The 22660-nt window shown below is 52.7% G+C and overlaps 1 protein-coding gene across 17 annotated transcripts in view; it reads left to right on the plus strand.

Moving 5' to 3' along the window:
• Positions 1-22660, plus strand: part of MCF2L (MCF.2 cell line derived transforming sequence like) — a 209501-nt gene that overhangs the window by 144324 nt on the left and 42517 nt on the right. For 15 of the 17 annotated variants that reach the window (XM_054529276.2, XM_054529272.2, XM_054529273.2 and 12 more), the window contains one exon: positions 10959-11049. In XM_054529276.2, the coding sequence (XP_054385251.2) occupies positions 10959-11049 (91 nt within the window). Of the gene's footprint in view, positions 1-10260; positions 10577-10958; positions 11050-22660 lie in introns of those variants that run through there. The other 2 variants (XM_054529286.2, XM_054529288.2) reach the window with 2 other exon arrangements.

A 22660-nucleotide genomic window follows, 5' to 3' on the forward strand; every position in this document is an offset into this window, starting at 1 on the left:
GGTGACCACCTCCCCTGAGGTCCTCTCCCCACACCCTCCCAAAACGTGTTCTCCAGGTCCTTTTCTGTTACTGCTGTTGAATTCAACAGCTACTGACCACCTGTGGCCATTTAAATGTAAAATGAAAGCAAAATAAAATTAAAAATCCAGCCCATGGCAGGCAGGGCTGCCTCTTTTTTTTTTTTTTTTTTTTGGAGATGCATCTGGCTGTGTTGCCCAGGCTGGAGTGCAGTGGCGTGATCTCGGCTCACTGCAGCCTCAACCTCCCCAGCTCAGGTGATCCTTCCACCTCAGCCTCCTGAGTAGCTGGGATGAGAGGCTCACGCCACCATGCCCGGCTAATTTTTGTATTTTTTGTAGAGATGGGTTTTCACCATGTTGCCCAGGTTGGTCTTGAACTCCTGGGCTCAAATGATCCACCCGCCTCGGCCTCCCAAAGTGCTGGGATTACTGGCGTGAGCCACCATGCCTGGCCAGGCAGCCTCATTTTCATTCACACATGACCAATGGCTGCTTACTGGGCTGCACGATGGTTATGCTGGCTCTGTCCTGGAGGAGGAGCGAGCGCCCTCACCCTCACCCTCACCCTTGCCCTGGTCTCACCGGCATGAGCAGAAAGACAAGGCCTGGGGTTGCAGTGTCTGTGCTCAGGGTCCAGGACACAGCTCAAGGCCGACCTTCCTTGGGGAGTGACAGTCCCCAGAGGTTAGGGGTTGCTGTGGCCACAGAGCCACAGATCAGAGGCGAGGAAGGCCTGCCTGAGGCAAGGCAGGCCCGCAGTCCCCGGCGGTGGCGTCAGGGTGGGCGCCCTGATAGCAAAGGACCCATGGCGCCCACACCGGAGGGCGGGAGAAGGAGGAAGAGCATGGCCCCCGTGAAGCCCCTCCGGAGGAAGGGTTCCTGTGCCACGTGCAGCACCCCCGTGCAGACCTCACCATTCCCGACAGGAACACTTGCGATATTCACTTCCAACCACACGAGGGCGCAGTTGGGCAACCGCAGCTTTTGGAAAAATGTTGAAACTGGGGCGGCTTCTCTGGGTGACTCTGACGCTCTCATTGTTTCACGTTTAATTTTTGTGTCCTGCTATAACTACCATGTAGTGCAGTTATGAATCGTGCATATTTTACTCTAAAGCCTGTCTGTAAACCCTAATAAATGACCCTACTCAGGTAAGACATCCTGACAGTGAGGTTTTTGATATTTAAAGCCACAGAATTATTTCCTGCGGGCACGGAGACTTCCTTGGCGGGAAACCAGGTCCTCTGACCTCACCCGGCTCTGCAGTGTGTTTTGCCGTTTTCCGCCTCAAACCCCCTCTGCCGTGTGCAGCTCTGGGTGTCTGATCCCTCGGGGGTCCTGTCTCCCCTCCTCCGGCCCCCTCCCTGGCTGCTTCGCCTGCTGCCTTTTTCTTCCGTGAGGATGCAGTTCCAGTGTCCCCCAGGACAGCTTCGTGGCCAGCCGCCTCCGTGGATCTGGGTGGGCACAGGTCCTGCAGGGAGCTCCTGTGTTATCTGCCCTCCGCGGGAAGCTCCTTGGAGGATGGCGATTTTAAGGTCTTACTGTGGTGTGAGCGATCAGCAGACCCCAGTGTTTACCAGGTAGGCTCTGGGCTCAGACCCCAGCGCCCCACTTGTTAGCTGTTTGACCCTGGATATGTCATTCACTTCTGCGTTCCTCAGTTTCTGCACGTTTAAAATGGCAGAGGCCCCTTCGGTAGTGAGTCTGTGTGACGGGCGATGGGGCCTTCCTCTCCGTGGTACAGCAGGGGCCTGAGGGATGTTTGGCCTCAGCAGGTGGAGGATGGCTGCAGGTCAGGATTTTGTATCACAAACAACGCTGCTGCAGTCACATTAGTGGATTTTGTTATTATAGAGGACACTCGTGTCTGTAACTCCAGGGACCCATTCTCCATGCCCAGAGGCACCTCAGTCCCGCAGACCCCAGCCTGCTTCTGGGTTCACAGTTGGCCAGTGTTGCAGAAGCTCTCAGAGGAGTCTTTGGAAATGAGAATGACGCCACCATTCTCTTTTAATTGTGTCATAGATCTTCCTTCCTTTTATACATAAGTTAACTTAGGTTGGTTTGCTTTCCACAGCCAGAGTTCTAAGACAATTTTAAGTACCACTTTTCTTTCGCTATTTCTTTATGAATGTGTTGGGTTTTAGGGATCACAGATGTGCTCGGGCAACCAAGGCCGCCTGTGCCTCTGTGCTTTGGGGGGCTTTTCCTACGAGCTTTGCATGAGATGCCAGCTGCTCACAGGTAACTGGGCACGGAGGGCAGGAGAATAAAGCAGGCCGGGGCATCAGGTGGGGCTGATTCCGTGGAGGGCAACGGCAGTGGTGGAGGCAGGTGCGGGGTATGTGAGTGGCAGCAGCCACCCACAGAAGGACGCGCTGTCCCAGCCCTGCGTCCCCAGGAGTGCATGTGTCGCAGGCAACCCTGTCCTCTCACCCAGGAGCCCTCTGAGCTCGCGCCTTTCTTCTCCAGGTGTCTGCGATATCATGCTCCTTTTGTGTTCCTCCTGCCTCCTGGCTGCTGCTGGTGGGCGGCCCCCCAACTCCTCCACCAGACCCTGACTCTCAGAGGACCGCCAGCTTCTATTTGTGTTATTCCCATCCAGTCCATGGGGTTCAGATACCAAGTGGAACTTTTAACAACCATTAATTCCTAGGCCTCACTCTCAAATTATCACATCAGAATATCCAGGAGTGGCCTGAGAAGACCCGTGTTGTAGCAAGCTCCCGGATGTTTCTCTTGCATCCATCTGGCACTGGTCTGCACACTGGTGTTTGGAACCCCCAGACTTGAACTTAGTGCCATACGGTCCAGCGGCCCTCCTGTCCATCTCAGTGCAGAGAGGGGCTGGGAGAGGTGCAAACATGTCATCCTGGAAGAATTCCTCTCAACTAACAGCCTGCCATGTTCTTGGCGTCTGCACACAGTAGAGCCCCACAGGCTGGCTCAACCCTTGGCTTGCATCCTAAGCTCTGTGTGCTATTAGGATGATGATAATGACCACGATAGAAAGCACCTTGCTGAGCCCCTAGGGGTGGAGGGTGGGGGGCAGGCTAGGGCAGGGTTGAGCTAGACAGAGTGAAGAACACAAGTTCTGGGGAAGTAGGGAATTGTAACCAAAGATGAAACCACCCCTGCCCAGCGGCACCATTTGTAGGGACCTTGGAGAGTTGGTTGAACATCTGCAGAGCATGGGGTCGGAGACTCAGGTCAGACTAAACTGGTTCAGAGCCAGGATACCCCTTTCGACCTGGGTTACATTTGTCATCATTCATGTAAATGTTTCTATTAGATGGAAACAGGTTCAAAACCCGCTACCTATTTCCGTTCTGGCTTTAATAGAGTATTTTGTAGCCAACTGATATTTCCACCAAGAGCAACTGTAAAACCTGGGTAAAATTTTGTTTAAAAATATGTTTGAGGGATTGAGAGGCTGCAGAGGCAGCCAGGACTTGGGGAGCCAGATTCTGGAATTTTACAGATGTGAGCCCCACTTTCTGCATTTCATGGTGAAGTATTGAATGCTTTGCCCCTGAGATCAGGAACACTGTTCTCATTTCTATTCAGGATTGTGCTTGGAGGTACTAGGCAGACAACAATACAAGAAAAGAAAAGTCTTAAGGATTGAAACAGTAAGAAACACAGGTATCGTTCATTATTTGTAGACAATGTGGTTGTGTATGAAGAAAATCCAAATTAAGTAACAGTCAGACTCTTAAGCTGAGTAAGTAATTTAGCAAGATCAATGGCCAGGGGTCAATATACTAAACTTAATTGTATTTTAGTATTTTTATATATATCAACGATGTACAATTGGAAAATGAAATTTATAAATATCACTTATAATCACATCAAAATTGAGTACATAGGAATAAAATCGTATCTAATAAAAGACGTGCAAGACTTCTAAGCAGAAAATTGCAAAATGTTATTGAAAGAAATTAAAGTGGCCGGATGCGGTGGCTCACGCCTGTAATTCCAGCACTTTGGGAGGCTGAGGTGGGTGGATCACAAGGTCAGGAGATCGAGATCATCCTGGCTAACACGGTGAAACCCTGTCTCTACTAAAAATACAAAAAATTAGCCAGGCGTGGTTGCAGGCGCCTGTAGTCCCAGCTACTCGGGAGGCTGAGGCAGGAGAATGGCCTGAACCCAGGAGGCGGAGCTTGCAGTGAGCGGAGATCGTGCCACTGCACTCCAGCCTGGGCGACAGAGCGAGCCTCCGTCTCAAAAAAAAAAAAAAAAAAAAAGAAATTAAAGTAGCATGAATAAATGGAAGAATATTTTAGTTCACAGATTAGAAGACAATTAGTATAACAATGTTAATTCTCTCTAAATAAACATATAGATTGAATGCAATTCCCAAATAAAATTCCAGCAGGTTTTTCTTTATTTAGGTGTGAACATTGGCAGGCTGCCTTTACATTTTATATGAAAATGCAAGGGGTGACGAATAGTCAATCCAACTTTGAAGAAAAAGGTTGAAAGCTGATACTGCCAAATATTAAGACATTATTAAAGTGACAGTGATTAACACAGACGGTATAAACAGAAGAGCAGCAGCACAGAATATCGAATCCACACAGACCACACATCTGCAGTCTCTTGATTGATTGATTGATTGATTGATTTTTGAGACGGAGTCTCGCTCTATCACCCAGGCTGGAGTGCAGTGGCACTATCTCGGCTCACTGCAAGCTCCACCTCCCAGGTTCACGCCATTCTCTTGCCTTAGCCTCCCACGTAGCTGGGACTATAGGCACCCGCCACCACGCCCGGCTCATTTTTTTTGTATTTTTAGTAGAGACGGGGTTTCACCGTGTTAGCCAGGATGGTCTCAATCTCCTGACCTCGTGATCTGCCCGCCTTGGCCTCCCGAAGTCCTGGGATTACAGGCGTGAGCCACCACGCCCGGCCATTGCAGTCTCTCAATTTATTTCTTAAGTGATACTGTAGCACGGAGGGGGATGGACGTCCTCAGTAAGAGGAGTGGATGTGATTGGCTGTCTGTGTGGGAAATTATGAATGCTGATACCTGCCTCACACCATATACAAAAGTTAATTCCAGATCACAGGTGTAAATGTGAACTTTAATATAGTCTCTATTCTTGACAAACATAGGAAAATGCCTATCTCAGAGTAAGAAAAGATTTCTTACACAAGGTTTAAAAAGCAGTTATCAAAAAAGCAATTATTAGAAAGGAAAAGGCCAGTAAGTTGGGCTACATTAAAGTTAAGTTACTCTTTTCATCAAAATGAACCCTGAAGAGATCGACACGGAAAGCCACAGTATGGAAGCAGATGTTTGCAATATGCACATCCAATAAGAAACTTGTTTCTAGCTTATACAGAGAACTACACACCAACAAGATAAAGGAGAATCTAGTAGAAAAACAACCAAAAGATGTGAACAGGCATTTCATAAAAGAGGATAGCCACTAAACACAGAAGGCTTCCTGCCTCTGGGAAATGCCAATTAAAGCCATATGAGGACGCCACTCTGTACCCACAAGAATGGCTAAAATTCTAGTGACAGACAGTATCCAGTGCTGACAAAACCATGGAGCAACCAGAAGTCACGTGCATTTCTGGCAGGTGTATATTTGTCCACATCTACATAATTACAGCAATTCCTAAGAATATGTCCAACAGGAGTGTGTATTGTGTGCACTAGAAGACATGTATAAGAATGCTCATTGTCTTATGTTCAGTTTAGCCCCAAACTGGAAACAACCCAAATGTCCATTAAGAGTAGAATTTATTAATAAATCATATTTCATCATATATGTATACCATAACCCAGCAACAAGAATGAACACACACCCTACTGCAACAACGTGGGTGAATCCCACAATGTCGAAAGAAGCCAGACACCAAAAAGGCACATATCATATATTTTTATTTGGACAAAATTCAACGGCAGGCAAAACCAATGTATGGTGACAGGAGTCGGGATGGGGCACCCTGGATGGTGGGAACGGCCTCTCAGTCTGGGCACTCACTGCCGTCACTCATACTCTGTGCTTCTGCATAATGTGCATTATAATTGGGCAAAGTATTCACATAAAGAATGGTGTCCTCCAAGGAAAAGAACTTAGGTGTCACCTACTCTATCCCAGATGGGCCAAGGTAACTGAGTCACACTGTGCAGGGAGGGCCTTCCTGTGTGTTTGTTTTGCTTTTCCTGAGGACACAGCCACCCTGCTGTGCAGGCACCTTTCTCCCAGACTCTTCTTCCCGTCTTGGGTGCAGGTTGATGTTTGAGAAGCAAAGACACCAAGGGTCCCCTTCCTCCCACCCAGGCCTCACGTCCCCTCAGCCCCTCCTGGCCATGCACTGTTGATTCCTAGGCTCCGCTGTCCTCTGCAAGCGCCACTCCTCCCGTGTCCCGGCCTCCACCTGCCCCCGCCCTGGGACAAAGCATCCTCCTCGCCCCCACCATGTCCACACAGCAGAGGCAGTTGGCCAGGCACTAGGGGAACGTGGTGCTGGGGCCTCCCCGCCCCACTGGTAGGGAGGAGCCAGCCTCTGCTTCCAGACCATCCCTCACACTCTGCTCCTGCCCAGTGAGCTGTGGTTGCACCCGCAGGCCAGTGAGCTGTCTGCCCACGTGGGTGGGGGACCATGGGGCTTCCAAGGTCGCCAGCCCTGAGCGGTTTGGGTCTCTGTCACAGAAGATGCAGCCAGTTGGAACATTCCTGAAACTTTATGAGACCGCTGGGCCTTTTTTGTTTATTTGGGCCAAAAGTGAGCTCATTGGCCTCAAACTCAGCTGCTGGGCGACTGGCCAGGGCAGCCCCTCCAAGGCCAACTGTTGCGGAGTTGGCGGCTGATGGGGCGTCTATGGGCTGTGTTCATGCCCTGAGTGCGAGGGACATTTCTGGGGTAGCTGCCAGCTTGAGTTATTCTGCCCCAACTCCTCCGGCACCATCACCTTCATTCCTCTGGTGACTCTGGGGACTGTTTCCTGCTGAAACTGGGCAGGAGCCACACCACCCTCTCCCTCAGGCACAGGAGGCCACAGAGGGGCATAGATCCAAGCTCTGTGAGCCCTGGGTCCTCACTCCTGTGAGCAGATCCAGGTCCTGCCCTCAGGGTTTTGGGCAGTGCAGCCTCGGGAATGCCATGGGCTGTGGGGGGTGGGGGGATCACGTGGCCCTGCCCTCGCGACCACAGTCAGTATGGGTAGAGGAGGCACTAGGGGCTCTTTACAGCCTCACGTCAGAGGCTTTTTTAGTCCAGGCTTTGCACCTTCTGAGTCAGTGTTCCTGAAATGTGGTAGGAGAGGAGACATGGGGCTGAGGGGCCTGGATGAGCATCTACCTGGGCCCTGCATAGGGGGCAAGGTTGTGGCGGGGGGCTGCGCAGAGCAGGAGGCTGAGTGCTGGTGTGTGGGCATCCGGGGTCGGGTCCCTGCTTGGTGGGAACATTAGGAGGCCGCCAGCGTGGACGTGGCCTTAGGGGCAGCACACGTGGTGTCTGAGCCAGGTTCCCCTATCTGTGCTCACAGTTGTGTGACTTTGGGCAAGTGACTAAACCTCTCTGTGCCTGGAGAGGATCATAGCACCGGCCTCATAGGATGGTCACTGGAGCTTGATGAATAGCTGTAGGGCTGTTGGCACAGTCCCTGGTCCGTAGCACCCCCGAGGACAAGTCTCTATCCCTGAAGAAGCATGCCTCCTGCCCACACCCCGTTCCCACACGCGCCCTGGGCCTGCACCCATGATGGTGAGCATGGCTGGGGCAGGAGGAACCAGCACTGTTGTCCTGCCTAGGACCCACACCTTCCGCAGCTGAGCAACAGTGACTGCCCCATTAACACCACCTGGAAACCAGTCCGTCCTTCTCGTCGAGAACCTGATTTTCTAGTATGCATTTTTTGAATTGAATAAATTTACAACACCTTATATTTCACTTGCAATTTTGACTTCTAAAAAATGTTTTAGTTGTTGGTAACTGGTTTCTCATTGAAAACGGATGCCTATTTGTGATACTGGTGTTCCCATTACAATGTAACACAAAGATTTAAACGTAGAGTGAGTGGAAGCCCCACACAGGCAGGCCGGGCGGCATCCAGTGGCATCGGGCGCACATGGCGCCTTTTTCGTGGCTGCAGCGTCAACCTGCACTGCCGGGTGTGAGACAGACACGCACCTAACAGCGTGAGAAGCCAGATGTGGGAGGCACCGAGTGAGGCAGGAGCTTGGCTGCATGTGGGGCAGAAGCTCCATGGCTAGAATTGGATGTGTTTGGGTCACAGGGGTCTGGGGGAGGGTGCGTTCTGGCTATAACTGGATGTGTTTGGGCCACAGAGGTCTCGCGGGGGATGCGTTCTGGCTACAGTTGGATGTGTTTGGGCCACAGAGGTCTTGCGGGGGATGCATTCTGACTACAATTGGATGTGTTTGGGCCACAGAGGTCTTGGGGCGGGGGGTGCGTTCTGGCTATAATTGGATATGTTTGGGCCACAGAGGTCTAGGGGGTGCATTCTGCATCCAGCAGCTCTCACATGGCAGTCGTGGTCCCCGTTGCTGGTCTGGCCTGTTGTGGAGTAGCGGGGGCATCCATGGGTGGACACAGAGGCTGAAATTCAACCCCAATCAGAGCTCTATTCCAGGGAAAAGGGGAGAAATTGAGTCAGGCTTTGTTGTTCTGCAAAACAGTGACAACGCCCAGCCAGCATTGCGGGTTACAGCACACTCAGTGGCTTCATTTCACTCTCACGGTAACCGCTGGGGGTGGATTCTACGATTATCCTCATTTTTACAGAAAAGGAAGCAGAGACGGTTCACAGCTGAGTCACCTGTCCAGGGTGACGCCTTTGCAGGGCCCGCCAGAGCCTGCCAGTGTCGCAGAGGTCGTGAGCCCCTCCTGCCCAACACACAGCCCCTTGGCAGGAGCTCTTTAGCAAACCTGCAGGTGGGCAGCTTGGGGCGTTTCTCAGCTAGCATCACCCCTGCTTCAGGACTTGAAAGCACTTGACTGGGTTCGCTGGTCTGAGGATTATGTGCTCAGTGGAAATTAATCATTCTGGGCTCTTCTCTCCTTCACTCTAGGAGGAGTGGGACCCAGAGAGCTCCGGGATCGGCTCCCTGGCTTGGAGTCCAAAGGCAGCTCTGACCACACAGCCTGGGGAAAGAGGGAGGGGAGCTGGGTTCCGTCTCTGCGGCCTGGCACATCCAAGGTCCCTTTGTGGAAGAGGCACATGTAGCACCCGTTGCTGGAGGATAACCTGTAACTTTGTGCCTCTCCCAAGGGAGCACGCAGGTCCACACGGGAAGTAAGATTCCCTGTACCCAGTGTCTCACAGTTCAGAAAAAGTCGTCAAAGTGCTCAGACTCAAGAAATAAATAAGGAAGTATGAAAACAACTTTCTTTCTTTCTTTTTTTGAGAAAGTCTCACTGTGTTGCCCAGGCTGGAGTGCAGTGGCCGCAGCTCACTGCAACCTCAAACTCCTGGGCCAAGCAATCTTCCCACCTCAGACTCCCAAGTAGCTGGGACCACAGGCATGCGCCGCCACACTCAGCTAATCTTTGTATTTTTCGTAGAGACAGGGTCTCATCATGTTCCCCAGGCTGATCTCGAACTCCTGGGCTCCAGTAATCTACCCACCTTAGCCTCCCAAAGTGCCGGGATTGCAAGCATGAACCACCATGCCCAGCTGAAAATATAACTTTAAAAAAAATCTTAGCTCCGTAAGAACTAAGCCAGATCAGAAAACGAATTCTGTCTGTGACCCCCACAGCTATGAAATGGAGTCGCTGACTCCCCGTGCTCATGCACATGCTTAGTGCCCACTGCAGAAGGCTGCTTTGAATGAAAGCTAGTGTTTATTCGTGCACTCACCCAGAAGGTTTCTGCTGTTATTGAATCAAATTATCCCACATGTGAGGTGTTTTTCACGGCCAGATGCAGACAGGGACACAGATGCAGCAGCACCCACCACACATGAATGTTCGGGGGTCACTGCCTCGTCTTCATGTCTTGGGAGTTGCTGTTTCTGTCTTTAAATCCGAGTGTCAGAAGGACCTGAGACACCCGACATAAATCCCTGGCTTGTTAATGATGCTCACAGCGAGCGGCCACGCCCACAGACTGCATAATTTATCTCCATCCTGCAGAATTCTGATTTTCATGTAAACCTAGGACATGTTCAGAGACTTGGAAATTAGCAATTCTAGCCCCTGCCTTAGGCGTGCCCGTGTGGTTGTTTCTGCTTTGGATTGGCTGGTGGTAGCAGCTGCTGGCATCACGCAATTGGCTTGGCTGCAGAGTGAGCCCGCGGAAGAGGGCTCTCCGCACCTACTCTGTGACTCAGGCTTCTGCTACCAGGCTCATCCGAGGACGGAGGCTGTCATTATACAACGCGCAAGTGTGGTCTCTGTCACAGATGTGGCTGTCGCAGAGAGTGCTGCCTCCTCTCCCGTTTCCAGCAGATGCTTGGGAACCTTCAGAAGTCTTGGGGATTTTCTCCCAGCACCGTAGCAATGCCACCACGAGTGAACCTTTAACGTGGACCAGCACGGGCACCTCAGATGCCAGGACCAGCGTGATGTATGCGCCATAAGACTGTTTTGGAGGGTTTAGTCAGCTGGTCACCCAGGAAAGGAAAATGACTCGGCTCTTACTGTGGAATAGCAAATAACTGAGCTCGGGAGAGATGGTTCTGCCTGAATCTGTGACTTGAAGTGGTTGGTGTTAGGCTGAGAAATAAGAATGCACCGAAAGTGCCTGCCCTTCCATAGATGAGAGCAGGTTCTGGGACTGCGGGGATGGGGCTGCCGGGGCCCCTGTGTGCCATGCCTCTCACCTGGTATTGCAGAAATGGCATCATGAATACGGGGGATCGCTCTCCCAGGAGGTTTTCTGAGGGGTTTCGTGGGCAGCCGGCTTCCTACCTGCACACGTTAACAGCGGCGTCTCTTCCTCACTGCAGCCTGCAGGACGCTGGCATCGGATTCATCCTGGTGATAGACCGGCGGCGGGACAAATGGACCTCCGTGAAGGCATCTGTCCTGCGCATCGCAGTAAGTGCCACTCGGGGCTCTGCCCTGCGCCCGGCCCCTCCCTGGGCTGCGTGACCGCCGCATGGTGCTTTTCCTCTGTGTCTGCCGCAGTTCCTGCTTTGTGCTGAGTGGGACGGAGCCCAGTCCTGGCGGGTGGAGGCGGGCGCCAAGGCCCCCCCGGCATGGGCTCCCGAGGCACTGGTGCCTGGGTGTGAGTTTTCCCAGATGAGGGAACTCTTAGGGAGCCCAGTGTGACTTGAAAACCATTTCCCCAGACAGGGCAGCCCATGTGTTTCTGAACACCGAGTCTGAGATGCTCGGGACTGAATATGCCTCTTACATATTTATACATTAGTGATTTTCTCCTTTCCAAATCGGGCCATCTATCTTTAGCTGCAACACTGAACGAGCCACCACCGCCTCCCGTCCCCAGTGGGATTGAACATGCACCTTCCTCTTACACAAAGCACAACAGTCCCGACCAGGCAGGACGGGGGCTGTGTGCAGAGACGCTCCAGGCTGGAAGTTTGAAGTGATACTGCACAGCTTTTCTACGTGATTTTCTCCTTTCCAAATCGGGCCATCTATCTTTAGCTGCAACACTGAACAAGCCACCACCACCTCCCTTCCCCAGTAACCCAGCCTCGCATGTAGCCACCCTCCTTTCCAAGGACTTTCCCTTGGCGTCCGAGAGTCTGTTTGCAGATTCTGCACGCTGCCTTCCGTAGCAGAAGAGGAGCTGGGTTTGTTGTTGGTTTTAACCCAGAGTAATCATTTAAGAGGGAAGAGATTAAGTCAGCAGAAGCCCCCAAATCTTATTTTTGTCGGTAGCTCCCACCCGTATGCATGACCCCGGCATGGAGCATTTTTCACCCACGCTCGCTCTCTCCACCTGTCAGTCCAAGTTTCATTGCAGCCAAAGGACCAAAAAAGTCTGCCTGTCTGCCAGGAGGTGACCCAGAGCCTGGGTCCAGGCACCTGCATGTTCGCACGCCCGCCACAGCCTGTCCCTCCCAGGCTCTGGGACCCTGGGTCCTCAGCTGTGATGGCACAACTGCTCCAAGCATTCCGCAGCACCAAACCCCAGTGAAGTCAGATTCTCCCAGTGAAGTCAGATTCTCCTGGCCTCTCCTGGGTCCTGCGTTCAGACTATCTTTGGGTTCCCCAGCCCCTCGATGGCTGCTGGCTGCTGCTCCAAGGTTCTGGGTATAGTGAAAGAAGTCATTCCTTTCCCCGCACATTGCCTCATTCCTTCATCTTTTACAAGAATTGGAGGCCCCATATCTGCTCCGATGCCCACAACCTTCATCGTTTTGGTGCAAGCCTGTCCCTGAGCCGCTGGTTCTCACCTAAGTCTTTAGGATGAGGCATCTCCTTGCACCCCCACGGCACCTCTCTGCCTCTCGCCGCGGCTGATCCCCATTCCTGACCCTGCCTTAACCTGGCACACACCGCCTATGGCATCGTTATCTGAAATAATTCAAAACGCTTCAGGATGCTTCCAAAAAAGTAGACGTGTATAGAATCGGTCTTCCTTTGTTATAACAGTGCATTCGTTTGCTTTTGCGTCACTATAAAGACATACTTGAGCTGCGTAATTGATAAAGAAAGAGGCGTAATTGGCTCACAGTTCTGCAGGCTGCACAGGCTGAGCACCTGCATCTTCTCAGCTTCTGGGGAGGCCTCAGGGAGCTGGCAGTTGTGGTGGAAGGCAGCAGGGAGCCGGCATCACATGGTGAGAGAGGGAGCGAGAGAGAAGGGGGAGGTCCCAGACTTTTGAACAGCCAGATCTCGAGTGAACTTACTGAGCGAGAACTCACCCGTCACCAAGGGGATGGCGCTGAGCCATTCATGAGGGGCCACGCCCATGACTTAATCACCTCCCGCCAGGCCCCACCTCAGCACTGGGAATCGCATTTCAATATGAGACTTGGAGGGGACAAAAATCCCATCCATATCAAGCATCCCCAGAAATGTAGAAAGTTCTTTAGATAAAAGCCATCACCAGCTAACAGCAATCTGTGCCTTTCATTATTGTACATTTTAAATGAGTTTGCACATGAAGTCATAGGCAACTCTAAAAATTAAATCACAAGAACCCACGGGGTCAGACACACATGGACGGACAACAGATACTCTTGGGAAGCACACATCAGTCCTGGGCGGGTACCACAATGTTCCCAGCAGGCACGTCATCTTTTAAACAACAGACAACACCGTTACAGCCACATCTTTCACACTTATCTGCCGTTGATATAAACCAGCCATCGGAACGACTCTTAGCAAGACGTGGGTGGTGGGAGTCGGCCTCCCTGCCAGGGCACTTGCAGTGTCAGGACGCACCTGGGTGCCTTTCATGCCTGTGGGGTCCAGGCACCTGCATCTTCACATGCCTGCCACAGCCCGTCCCTCACACGGCTCATGCCTCATTACATGTGCCCCGGCCCGTCTGCTCACGCCACGCTACGTGTGCCCCAGCCCATCTGCTCACACCACGCTACGTGTGCCCCGGCCCCTCTGCTCACGCCGCGCTACGTGTGCCCCAGCTCCTCTGCTCACGCCTCACTACATGTGCCCCGGCCCGTCTGCTCACGCCACGCTACGTGTGCCCCGGCCTGTCTGCTCACGCCACGCTACGTGTGCCCCGGCCCCTCTGCTCACGCCGTGCTACGTGTGCCCCAGCTCCTCTGCTCACGCCTCACTACATGTGCCCCGGCCTGTCTGCTCACGCCTCACTACGCATGCCCTGGAGCCTCTGTTCACGCCTCACTACGTGTGCCCCGGCCCCTCTGCTCACGCCTCACTACAGGTGCCATGGCCCCTCTGCTCACGCCTCACTACAGATGCCCCGGAGCTTCTGCTCACGCCTCACTACGTGTGCCCCAGAGCCTCTGCTCACGCCTCACTACGTGTGCCCCAGTGCCCTCACACACGCATCACCACGTGTGTGTCTCAGATTAATCAGTCACTCCCGGGTTAGATGACAAGAGCTTCCCCAGATACGAGGTTACTTTTTAAGAAATACAAAAATCATTTTCTAAAAGCAAAGTATTTCTGTGAGGTCACCCTACAGGATAGCGAAGCAGCCCACAGCAGACCCGTGATTTAGGTGTCGATCTTCAGCTGCCGAGTGTCCTGTTCCGCTCACCGAGTGTGTGATCGGATGAATTTCTTAAGCAGGCTGGCTCATCTTGAAAGCTCTGTCTTGTGAACATCGTAACTGAACAGTTAGTGTTTGAGTTTTTATTTTTGCATTGATTCTTACACCATAAAAATATGGCTTTTTCGATCCTTCCTTTAATTCTCAGAGTTGACCGACATTGGTTTGGAAGTAACAGAAGCCAGCATTTTCCAGCAAAATCACCCGGAATTCTCTCTGAACACCAGTGCTTTCTTGCTATGATAATTTATGGTCTTTTTTTTTTTTTTGAGACGGAGTCTTGCTCTTTCGCCCAGACCAGACTGCAGTGGCGCTGTCTCGGCTCACTGCAAGCTCTGCCTCTCAGGTTCACGCCATTCTCCTGCCTCAGCCTCCCGAGTAGCTGGGACTACAGGCACCCGCCACCGCGCCCGGCTAATTTTTTATATTTTTAGTAGAGACGGGGTTTCACCCGTGTTAGCCAGGATGGTCTCAATCTCCTGACCTCGTGATCCACCTGCCTCAGCCTCCCAAAGTGCTGGGATTACAGGCGTGAGCCACTGCGCCTGGCTTATGGTCATATTAATACACAGACTCTGTTTGTGTAGTCAGCACGTCCTGAGGTTTTTCTCTGTCCCAGGCACTGCCCAGGCATCACGGATGTGAGGGAGGAAATGAGCAAGGCTCACCGCCAGCTGGACGAGGACAGTTGAGGGGCACAGGCAGGGGCGGCAGGGAGCAGCCAGGAGGGTGGCTGAGCCATGGGGAGGGGGCAGAGTCAGGCCCCACATGCCAGGCCCCATCCACCTGGGCTGTGACCCCGGAGAGAGCGTCTTCCTGTCCCCAGGCCCCTGCTGCCCAGGAGCCCAGCCGCCTCCAGAAGGGTTTGGTGCAGGAGGAGCATGAGCAACTGGCAGGAGGTGATGATGGTGGACACTGGATGGGCCAGGAGACATGGAGCTCACAGCCCTGGCTTCATGAAGGAGAAGTGGGCCACAAGGAGGCAGGAGGTTGGGGGGCGGGCAGTGGTGGCACTGTCATAGGAGCTGGTTGTGCATGTGCTGAGGCTCAGAGGGTCACTGGTCAAGGGAGTGAGGGCAGCTGTGGACCCGGCCAAGCCTGGGTCCTGGGCAGACCAGGAGGGGTGAGGGTCTCTGCAGTGGGGAAGGGGTGGGTGGTGGGGCTGGGAGGAAGCCCCAATCTCTGTCCATGGGCCACGCACTCCCTGGAGAGGGCAGACCAGGGATGACCCCTTGGGTGTTTTGGTTCAGTTTTTTGGAGATGGTGCAGTTGACCTGACGTGGGGACACCAAGTAGTGGCTGCAGCGGGGCACCTGGACACCAACGCCTGGGCTCCAGGCCTTGACAGCGAGCTTTGGCTGGCCTAGGCTTCCACCTAAAGTGGCTTTGGGAAAACTAGCACTTAGCAACAGCCCAGGCCAGCCGAGCCCTCAAGAAGGTTTCCAAACAGGCACAGGCTTTAGCTGCCCGACCCCACCAGGGTGCCCAGCTCATGGTGCTGCAGGCACCACAAAGCAAGCCCATGGCAGAGACTTTACCTCCAAGCGCTCAGCCACCGAGGAAGACGCAGCGCTTATATAATGTGCCGTGATCCGGGGCTATTTTTAGCCACCATATGTGCTGTCTTAAGAGCTGAGCTCTCCCTAATTTGGGGTGTTCTTTTTTCTTTTTTGGATGCCTTCTGCATGGCTTGGAATAGAAAACTTAGACATTGGAAGAGCCAAAATCCAGTGTTCCTAAAACCATGCTCCCAATCCAGAGCAAGACCCATGTGATGCTGAGGGCGTGTGGGAGCAGGATATGTTCACAGCTACCCACCCGGGGGCAGAAAAGACGAGACCCTCTGAGAACTCTCACGTCTCTTCTCCCTTAGACAGTTGTGCGGTCCTCAGATAGAAGCATCTGTTATAAACTGCTGTTGCAAAATCTAACCCTCTTCCACGGTACTGCATGTGTGAGAGTGTGAGAGTGTGTGAGTGTGAGTGTGTGTGAGAGTGTGAGTGTGAGACTGCGAGTGTGTGTGACTGTGTATGCGAGTGTGTGTGAGTGTGTGCGAGTGTGTGTGTGAGACTGTGTGTGAGAGTGTGTGTGTGTGTGGTGAGAGTGTGTGTGTGAGTGTGTGTGTGTGTTCACATTTTGGGAATTTGTAATAAAGTATATATATTCATGTTTAGACCTAGCCTAAATCAAACTAAATCTAGATCCTCAAGTAGGTGGCTGGAGAAAGTGAATCTGATTTTTAGACTGCATGGGGCCAGAACTCTTTTTCCTTTAACGCCGGTGCAGTCTGTGTGTGCAGGAAAGGTAGAAAACAAGGTGTCTGGGGGACCCCAGACTTCTAGGTCGTCCAGCAAATCCTTCACATTGGCAAAGTACGATCGTATAGGGCCCCGCGACCAGATTCCTCCCTTGTGCCAGCTACTGGGGCTCTGCGGAGGAGCTCACCGTGGGGGCTGTGGGGGCGGTGGGAGCCATGGGGGCTGGGGCGGTGGCGGGGGGGTTGGCTGGGGGTGCGGGGAGGCGGGAGGAGCGGTGGGGGCAGGGGCGGAGGGAGCGGAGTGGGGCGGTGGGGGGACGGGGGGCGGCGGGGGGACGGGGGGCGGCGGGGGGGCGGTGGGGGGCGGTGGGAGCGGTGCTAATTCCAGGAGAACTTCCCGGCGGAGGTGATGCTTGGTGAGAGCCTGACGGGGGGAGGAGTTGTCCAGATGGAGGGGGACCAGGAGCTTCCCCTGGGAACACAAAACAGCTGGCTGCCGAGGGAGAGAGGGCCAGGTCCGTGTGCCCCTCTCTGAAGAGGCGAGACCGTCCCCCAGGGCAGGGAACTGAAATGCGCGCTGCATAACTGCGGCGACATGGGGGTGGGGGACCCAGCTCTTCCCAGTGCGGCTGAGCTTTCTCAGAACACGGCTGCTGTGTGCAGCAAGCACCTGCCCAGGTGAGCACAGTCCCACCGTGGTGGACAGAAGGGGACCAGGACCTGCAGGGTGTCTGCTACGCACCAGCTGCTGTGGCAAATGCATTTCAGCGCACCCTGCGCGTTCATCAACCGCCGATTACAGGGGAGGAGCTGGGCTTCGGGGCGACGAGGGAACCTGCCGATGGGGTGGGGCGGCTCTGGGGGCGGCCTGGGCCTTTCTGTCTCTGAAGCCCGAGCTCTCTCCCTACTCCGGTGGTCCCAGGGCCACGGCGGTGGGCAGGGCTGGTCATGCAGAATACTGCAGGGGGAGGCAGCCCGTGAGGCTTCCACGACGCTGAGAGCGTCTATTTAAACGACTGTCCTTCATCCGAAGGTTCGCTCCTGCCACCTAAGCGTGGATTTAACAGCCTTGAGGTATCTAGCAGGGGTGGGAGATCCAGAGGCCCACAGCCCTTCTTCACTGTGTATTTCCTGGAACATGGAATCCAAGGGTCCAGTAACGGCGGCACGAGCCACTTTGCTTCTCTCTCTAAAGACCTCGGAGGCGACACAGTGAATAACAAGGTTGTCTTAGTCCGGGTCTGCTGCTTATATGTCAGAGTATCTAAAACTGGGCACTTTACAACGAAAAAGAATTCATGCCTTACAGTTGAGGAGCCGCATCTGGTGAGATCCCTCTTGCTGGTGGGTCCTGAGGCAGTGTGGGACCTCACCTGGCGAGGGGAGAGTGAGCCAGCCCAGGGCTGCCTCCCCTGCTTACAAAGCCACCAGGCCCCCACCCACCCCTACGACAGCCCATTAATCCGTGAATCCGTGAATGGATGAATCCATTCGTGAGGGTGGGGCCGTCCTGACCCAGTCACCTCTGAAAGGCATTGCCTCTCAATGCTGCCACAAGTTTCGAAGTTTGGTAGGGACGAACATTCCAACCACACCAAATGTGTATTTCAGAATTGCTAAAAGAATCGATTTAAAATGTTCTCAGCGCAGAAAACTGGTGAGTGGGTGAGGTGACGGATCGGTTAATTGGCTTGATTTAATCATTCCACTGAGGATACCTATAGCAAAACATCACTGGGTGCCCCATAAGTAGATACAATCATGATTTGTCAGTTAAACGTTGAAACATTTTTTTAAAAAGATAAACAGAGAAAAAGAAAGAGCTCTGAGACCCAGGCTCACTCAGCGGCTTTTTCTCACAGAAGAGGAAGGAGTCCGGGTCTCCCTGGGACCAGGTGCCTCGTGAGGCTCCGTGTGGGGCCGGGGACCCTGCAGGCCACGCCGGCTTCCCTGACTGATAAACCCAGAGCCGGGCCTTGTCAGTGAGAGGTCAGGGACTGCTGGCTGAGGCTTCTCCGGCGCTGCTCTTCACTCCCCTTGATGCCTGGAGTGAGACTATTTGCAGGGTTTATTTTTTTCAGCTTAGAGCTCGTTGGCGCGGAGTCAGAGCCCCTGCATCCCGGTGGCTCAGGCATTTGAGTGAAGGTTGGATCAGGAGGGAGAGGAGATGCAGCTGCCCCATGCATGGAGGAGAAGAGCTGTGAGCTGCAGCAGCCTCGTGTCTTTTTCCTCTCAACTTTCAGTTCAGAAAAATTTCAGACCTACAGAAAACTTGGGAGAGTCTCATAGTGAACAAACCTCAGCTGTGGTCATTAACAAAGTGCCCATTCGTGTGTGTGTGTACAAAAACACACAGACACATCACACACACACAGACATAGACACAGACATGTACACACATCACACAGACACATCACACAGACACAAAACACATCACATAGACACATACACAGACACACACACATATATACACATATACCCACACATACATCACATAAACACACACACATATCACACAGACATGCATACACTCAGAGACATACATCACACAGGCACAGAGACACATCACACACACACAGACCCACAAACACACACATATATACACATATACACACATCACATAAACACAGACACACACACACACGTTTTGCTGGTGAGAGCCGGCTCTGCCATTGTGTCTGTTCATCCCGGATTGCTGACATGGTGTCTCCTGAGAGGAGCCACCCTCTGCGTAACCACAGGCGAGTCAGCATCACCGCCACACTGCCCTCTGGACGCCCACACATGGGGTTTTCTCCATGTGCCCCGTCATGTCCTTCCTGTATTTGTTAAAATTCAGGCCCAGTGAAGGACGGCGCCCCCGTCAGCTGTCCACCCTTCTCGGTTGTCTCTAATAAATCCAGGTCCAGTGAAGGACGGCGCCCCCGTCAGCTGTCCACCCTTCTTGGTCGTCTCTAATAAATCCAGGTCCAGTGAAGGACGGCGCCCCCGTCAGCTGTCCACCCATCTCGGTTGTCTCTAATAAATCCAGGTCCAGTGAAGGACGGCGCCCCCGTCAGCTGTCCACCCATCTCGGTCGTCTCTAATCCACCCAGTTGTTGGTTTTTGTTTTGCTTTCTGTCTTTTGTGAGATTGAGATTTGAGAAGGGTTGAAGCCAGTTGCTTTGTGGAATATCCTTTCATCTGGTTTCCTTGTAATTATGTTCCACGTGGTCCTTTGGGGTGGGAATTCCAGTGGGTGAGCTTCTGGGGCAGCCCGTGGAGGCCCACGATGTCCATGTGTCCCGTGATTGGGGCAATGTCATGCTCAGACGGCCAAGGAGGCATCTGGATTTCCCCAGGAGAAAGTGCCTCTCCTCTTGGTAATCAGTGGGTCACGTGTGGTGATGTTCAGGATGGGGCAAAGGTCCCGTGGCTGAGGTGTCCACTGACCGTTTCTGCCTGAATGGGTGGTTCGGTGGTGGTTGCCACAGGGCTGTGTTTTCAAGGGGAGCAGCAGGTGCCTGGCGTCTGCATCCATACCTGCCTGGGAGACTCCTTCCATTTCTTACTCCGTCACCTCCTGTGTCCCTGCAGCTGTGTCTCCGGTGATCTTCCCTGTATTCTCCGCCTCTGCAGAGTGAGGTTTTGCACTGATTGCGAAGTAAACATGCATGCCCCTTCAGGGTCCTGGCCCTTAGGGAGCTGGTTAACAAGTCGACCAGAAAAACAACCCGAATACTCCTCAACTCTTGATGGGAGCTCAGTTCACACGGCTCCAAATCGGTGAAATGCAACCAACGCTGGGCAGAACCTTGGCAGAACTTTGCTGGTGTCTGCTGAGAAGCCAGGGGGAGGTTCTGGGGCTTGGCTTGAGCTGTGGGGTGAGTGTGGGAGAGACAGCGAGCTCCCTCCCATCAATCAATCAACAGACTGTCCTATTTTCATAGTAGTCCCCGCCCAAATGTCATTCGAGTCCAATCTCAGGATCCTGGATGTTCGCCTGTTCTCCAGGTCTGCTTCCTGTGAAATTCATGGAGATTATTGTACATTCTGGAGTGGGAGTGCAATTGGATGTGTGTGTGCAGATTCTCCCTGTATTTTCTCCCAGGCTTTCTAGAGGACCATTTGCTAGGGGACCAGTCCCCAAACAGCCGCGCTTTTAGGATTGGTTTTAGGAGCAATGGCCTCACGCACACGGCAGCGACCATCCTGAGCACTCGTGTCTGAACATCCGCAGGAGCAGGGTCCATGCCCATTGTTTTCCTCACCCGGTCCAGCGTCTCTGATTCCAGCTCTAACATCTTCTTCATCTGTTAACACAGAGACACAAACAAACTTTCAAATGCATATATTTATATAAACTTGTGTTTATTTTTTGGCTACTGTCAGACAAATGTAATTGGTGAGGTTTCAGCTGCTCCGAAATTAAATATAAAATGTCAAGCTGGATAGGTGTGGCTTGGAGCAGACCTTAAGGAATGTGATTTGAACTTACGGAGGGTTTTTCAAACAGGGTTCCCCAAAGTACCCAGTTCTACAAAGCTCCCAGCATGTCCTGTTGCTTTAGCTGCATTGGTAAATATATGCAGTAATTGTTTTGTGAGTCTCTAAGAATATTAACTCAGAAACCAGTGAACTCTTTTTCTATCTCCAGACTACAATGCTGTGGTCGTCACACATGTCTGTTCCTAAATTCATCCAGGTCAGCTCAGAAAATGAGCAATGTTGTTTTCATATTAGATAGAAACCTATAGGATTACCTTATTGTTGAGTAATTTACAAAAAGGCTTGACAGCCTCCATCCTAAATTCTTCATCCAGTTACCATTTATACTTACCCCCATCTTTTAAAATAAAGTTTTTATTTTAGACCTTTCCCCAGCTTTTAATACAAATGGGTCGACTCCAATTCAGAGAAAATTTAATTTGCTGTTATATTTATTCAAAGTATGTGTTTGTGTACATCGTTAGCACCTTCTCACTCAGCTAGGATCTTCCAATTTATTCTATATAATATAATGATCCAATAACTTAAAATATGAAACCCAAAAAGTGAGCCGAGGAAGAGGGGTCATGTTTGATGCTGGCAGAGCCTCCAGGGACCGGCCTTGCTGCGGGGGTACGCTTCACTCCCAGAGGCTTTAGGGGCAAATAGCTGCACCTGTTGGAGACGTGAACCCCCCCCCCCAAAACACACACACACACACACACACCTGGCTTCATCTCCGAGCTTCAGGCTCTCAGCTTGTCCTTAAAGATCCAGGTGATAAAAACGACAGTGAAATGTAGAAGAGCATGATTCATTGCACCTCCAGAAAAAAACTGGTTTTCCGTAAATAGTGGTGTCCAATTTCTCAGCAATGTGAGGGATTTTCAGTCCGCTCCTTGCTGAGACACAGAATCTGCCCTGGGGCGTCCCACTCTTTGGGGCTTGCTTCTCAAAGGAGAACTGCCCAGGCGCCCCATCCACCAGGATCGCGCTCCCCGCAGATGCTCAGCTCACGATTCCCTGCTTGTAATTCAGCCTGTCCATCACACCATCTCACCCACACGTGCTCCCTGCAGAAGGTGAATGGCCGTGGCCTTAGTCTACGTCCAGGGGTCGTGTGAGATGGTGGGGCAGAGAGGGCTCAGATGTAGGGCCCCTCCAGAGTACTTCCCTGAGGGCCGCAGCTGGAGGGAATGGGTGTGGAGAGCAGCGGAGACAGGAGAGTCCCCCGGGAGCCATCAGCCTCCCCTCCCTCATCCACTCTGCAGCAGACACCCACAGAGCACCTGCCAAGTGTGCCAGCCACTAAGGGCCATGGTCCCTGCCCTCCCCACGCAATGCAAATGAAGCAGAGGTCTCCATGGGAGGGGTCCTGTGGGAAAGGTGTGCAGTGTCCACCCAGCAACAGGACATTGTCCACCTGCCCTGGACGGGGAGGGTGGCCGCCCAGCGACTGTGCCCTTAGTTTATGCACATGGGGCAGGGACACATCTCTGGTTTTAATTCCTACAAGGCAGGTGACCTGGTCCATGTTTGGGTGCTGAGTGTTTGGGAACTGAGTGTTTGGGTGCTGAGTGTTTAGGTGCTGTGTGGGTGCGGAGTGTTTGGGTGCTGAGTGTTTGGGTGCTGAGTGTTTAGGTGCTGTGTGTTTAGATGCTGTGTGGGTGCGGAGTGTTTGGGTGCTGAGTGTTTGGGCACTGAGTGGGCGCTGAGTGTTTGGGCGCTGAGTGTTTGGGCACTGAGTG

The sequence above is a fragment of the Pongo abelii genome, chromosome 14, assembly GCF_028885655.2.
Source record: "Pongo abelii isolate AG06213 chromosome 14, NHGRI_mPonAbe1-v2.0_pri, whole genome shotgun sequence".
Lineage (NCBI taxonomy): Eukaryota > Metazoa > Chordata > Mammalia > Primates > Hominidae > Pongo > Pongo abelii.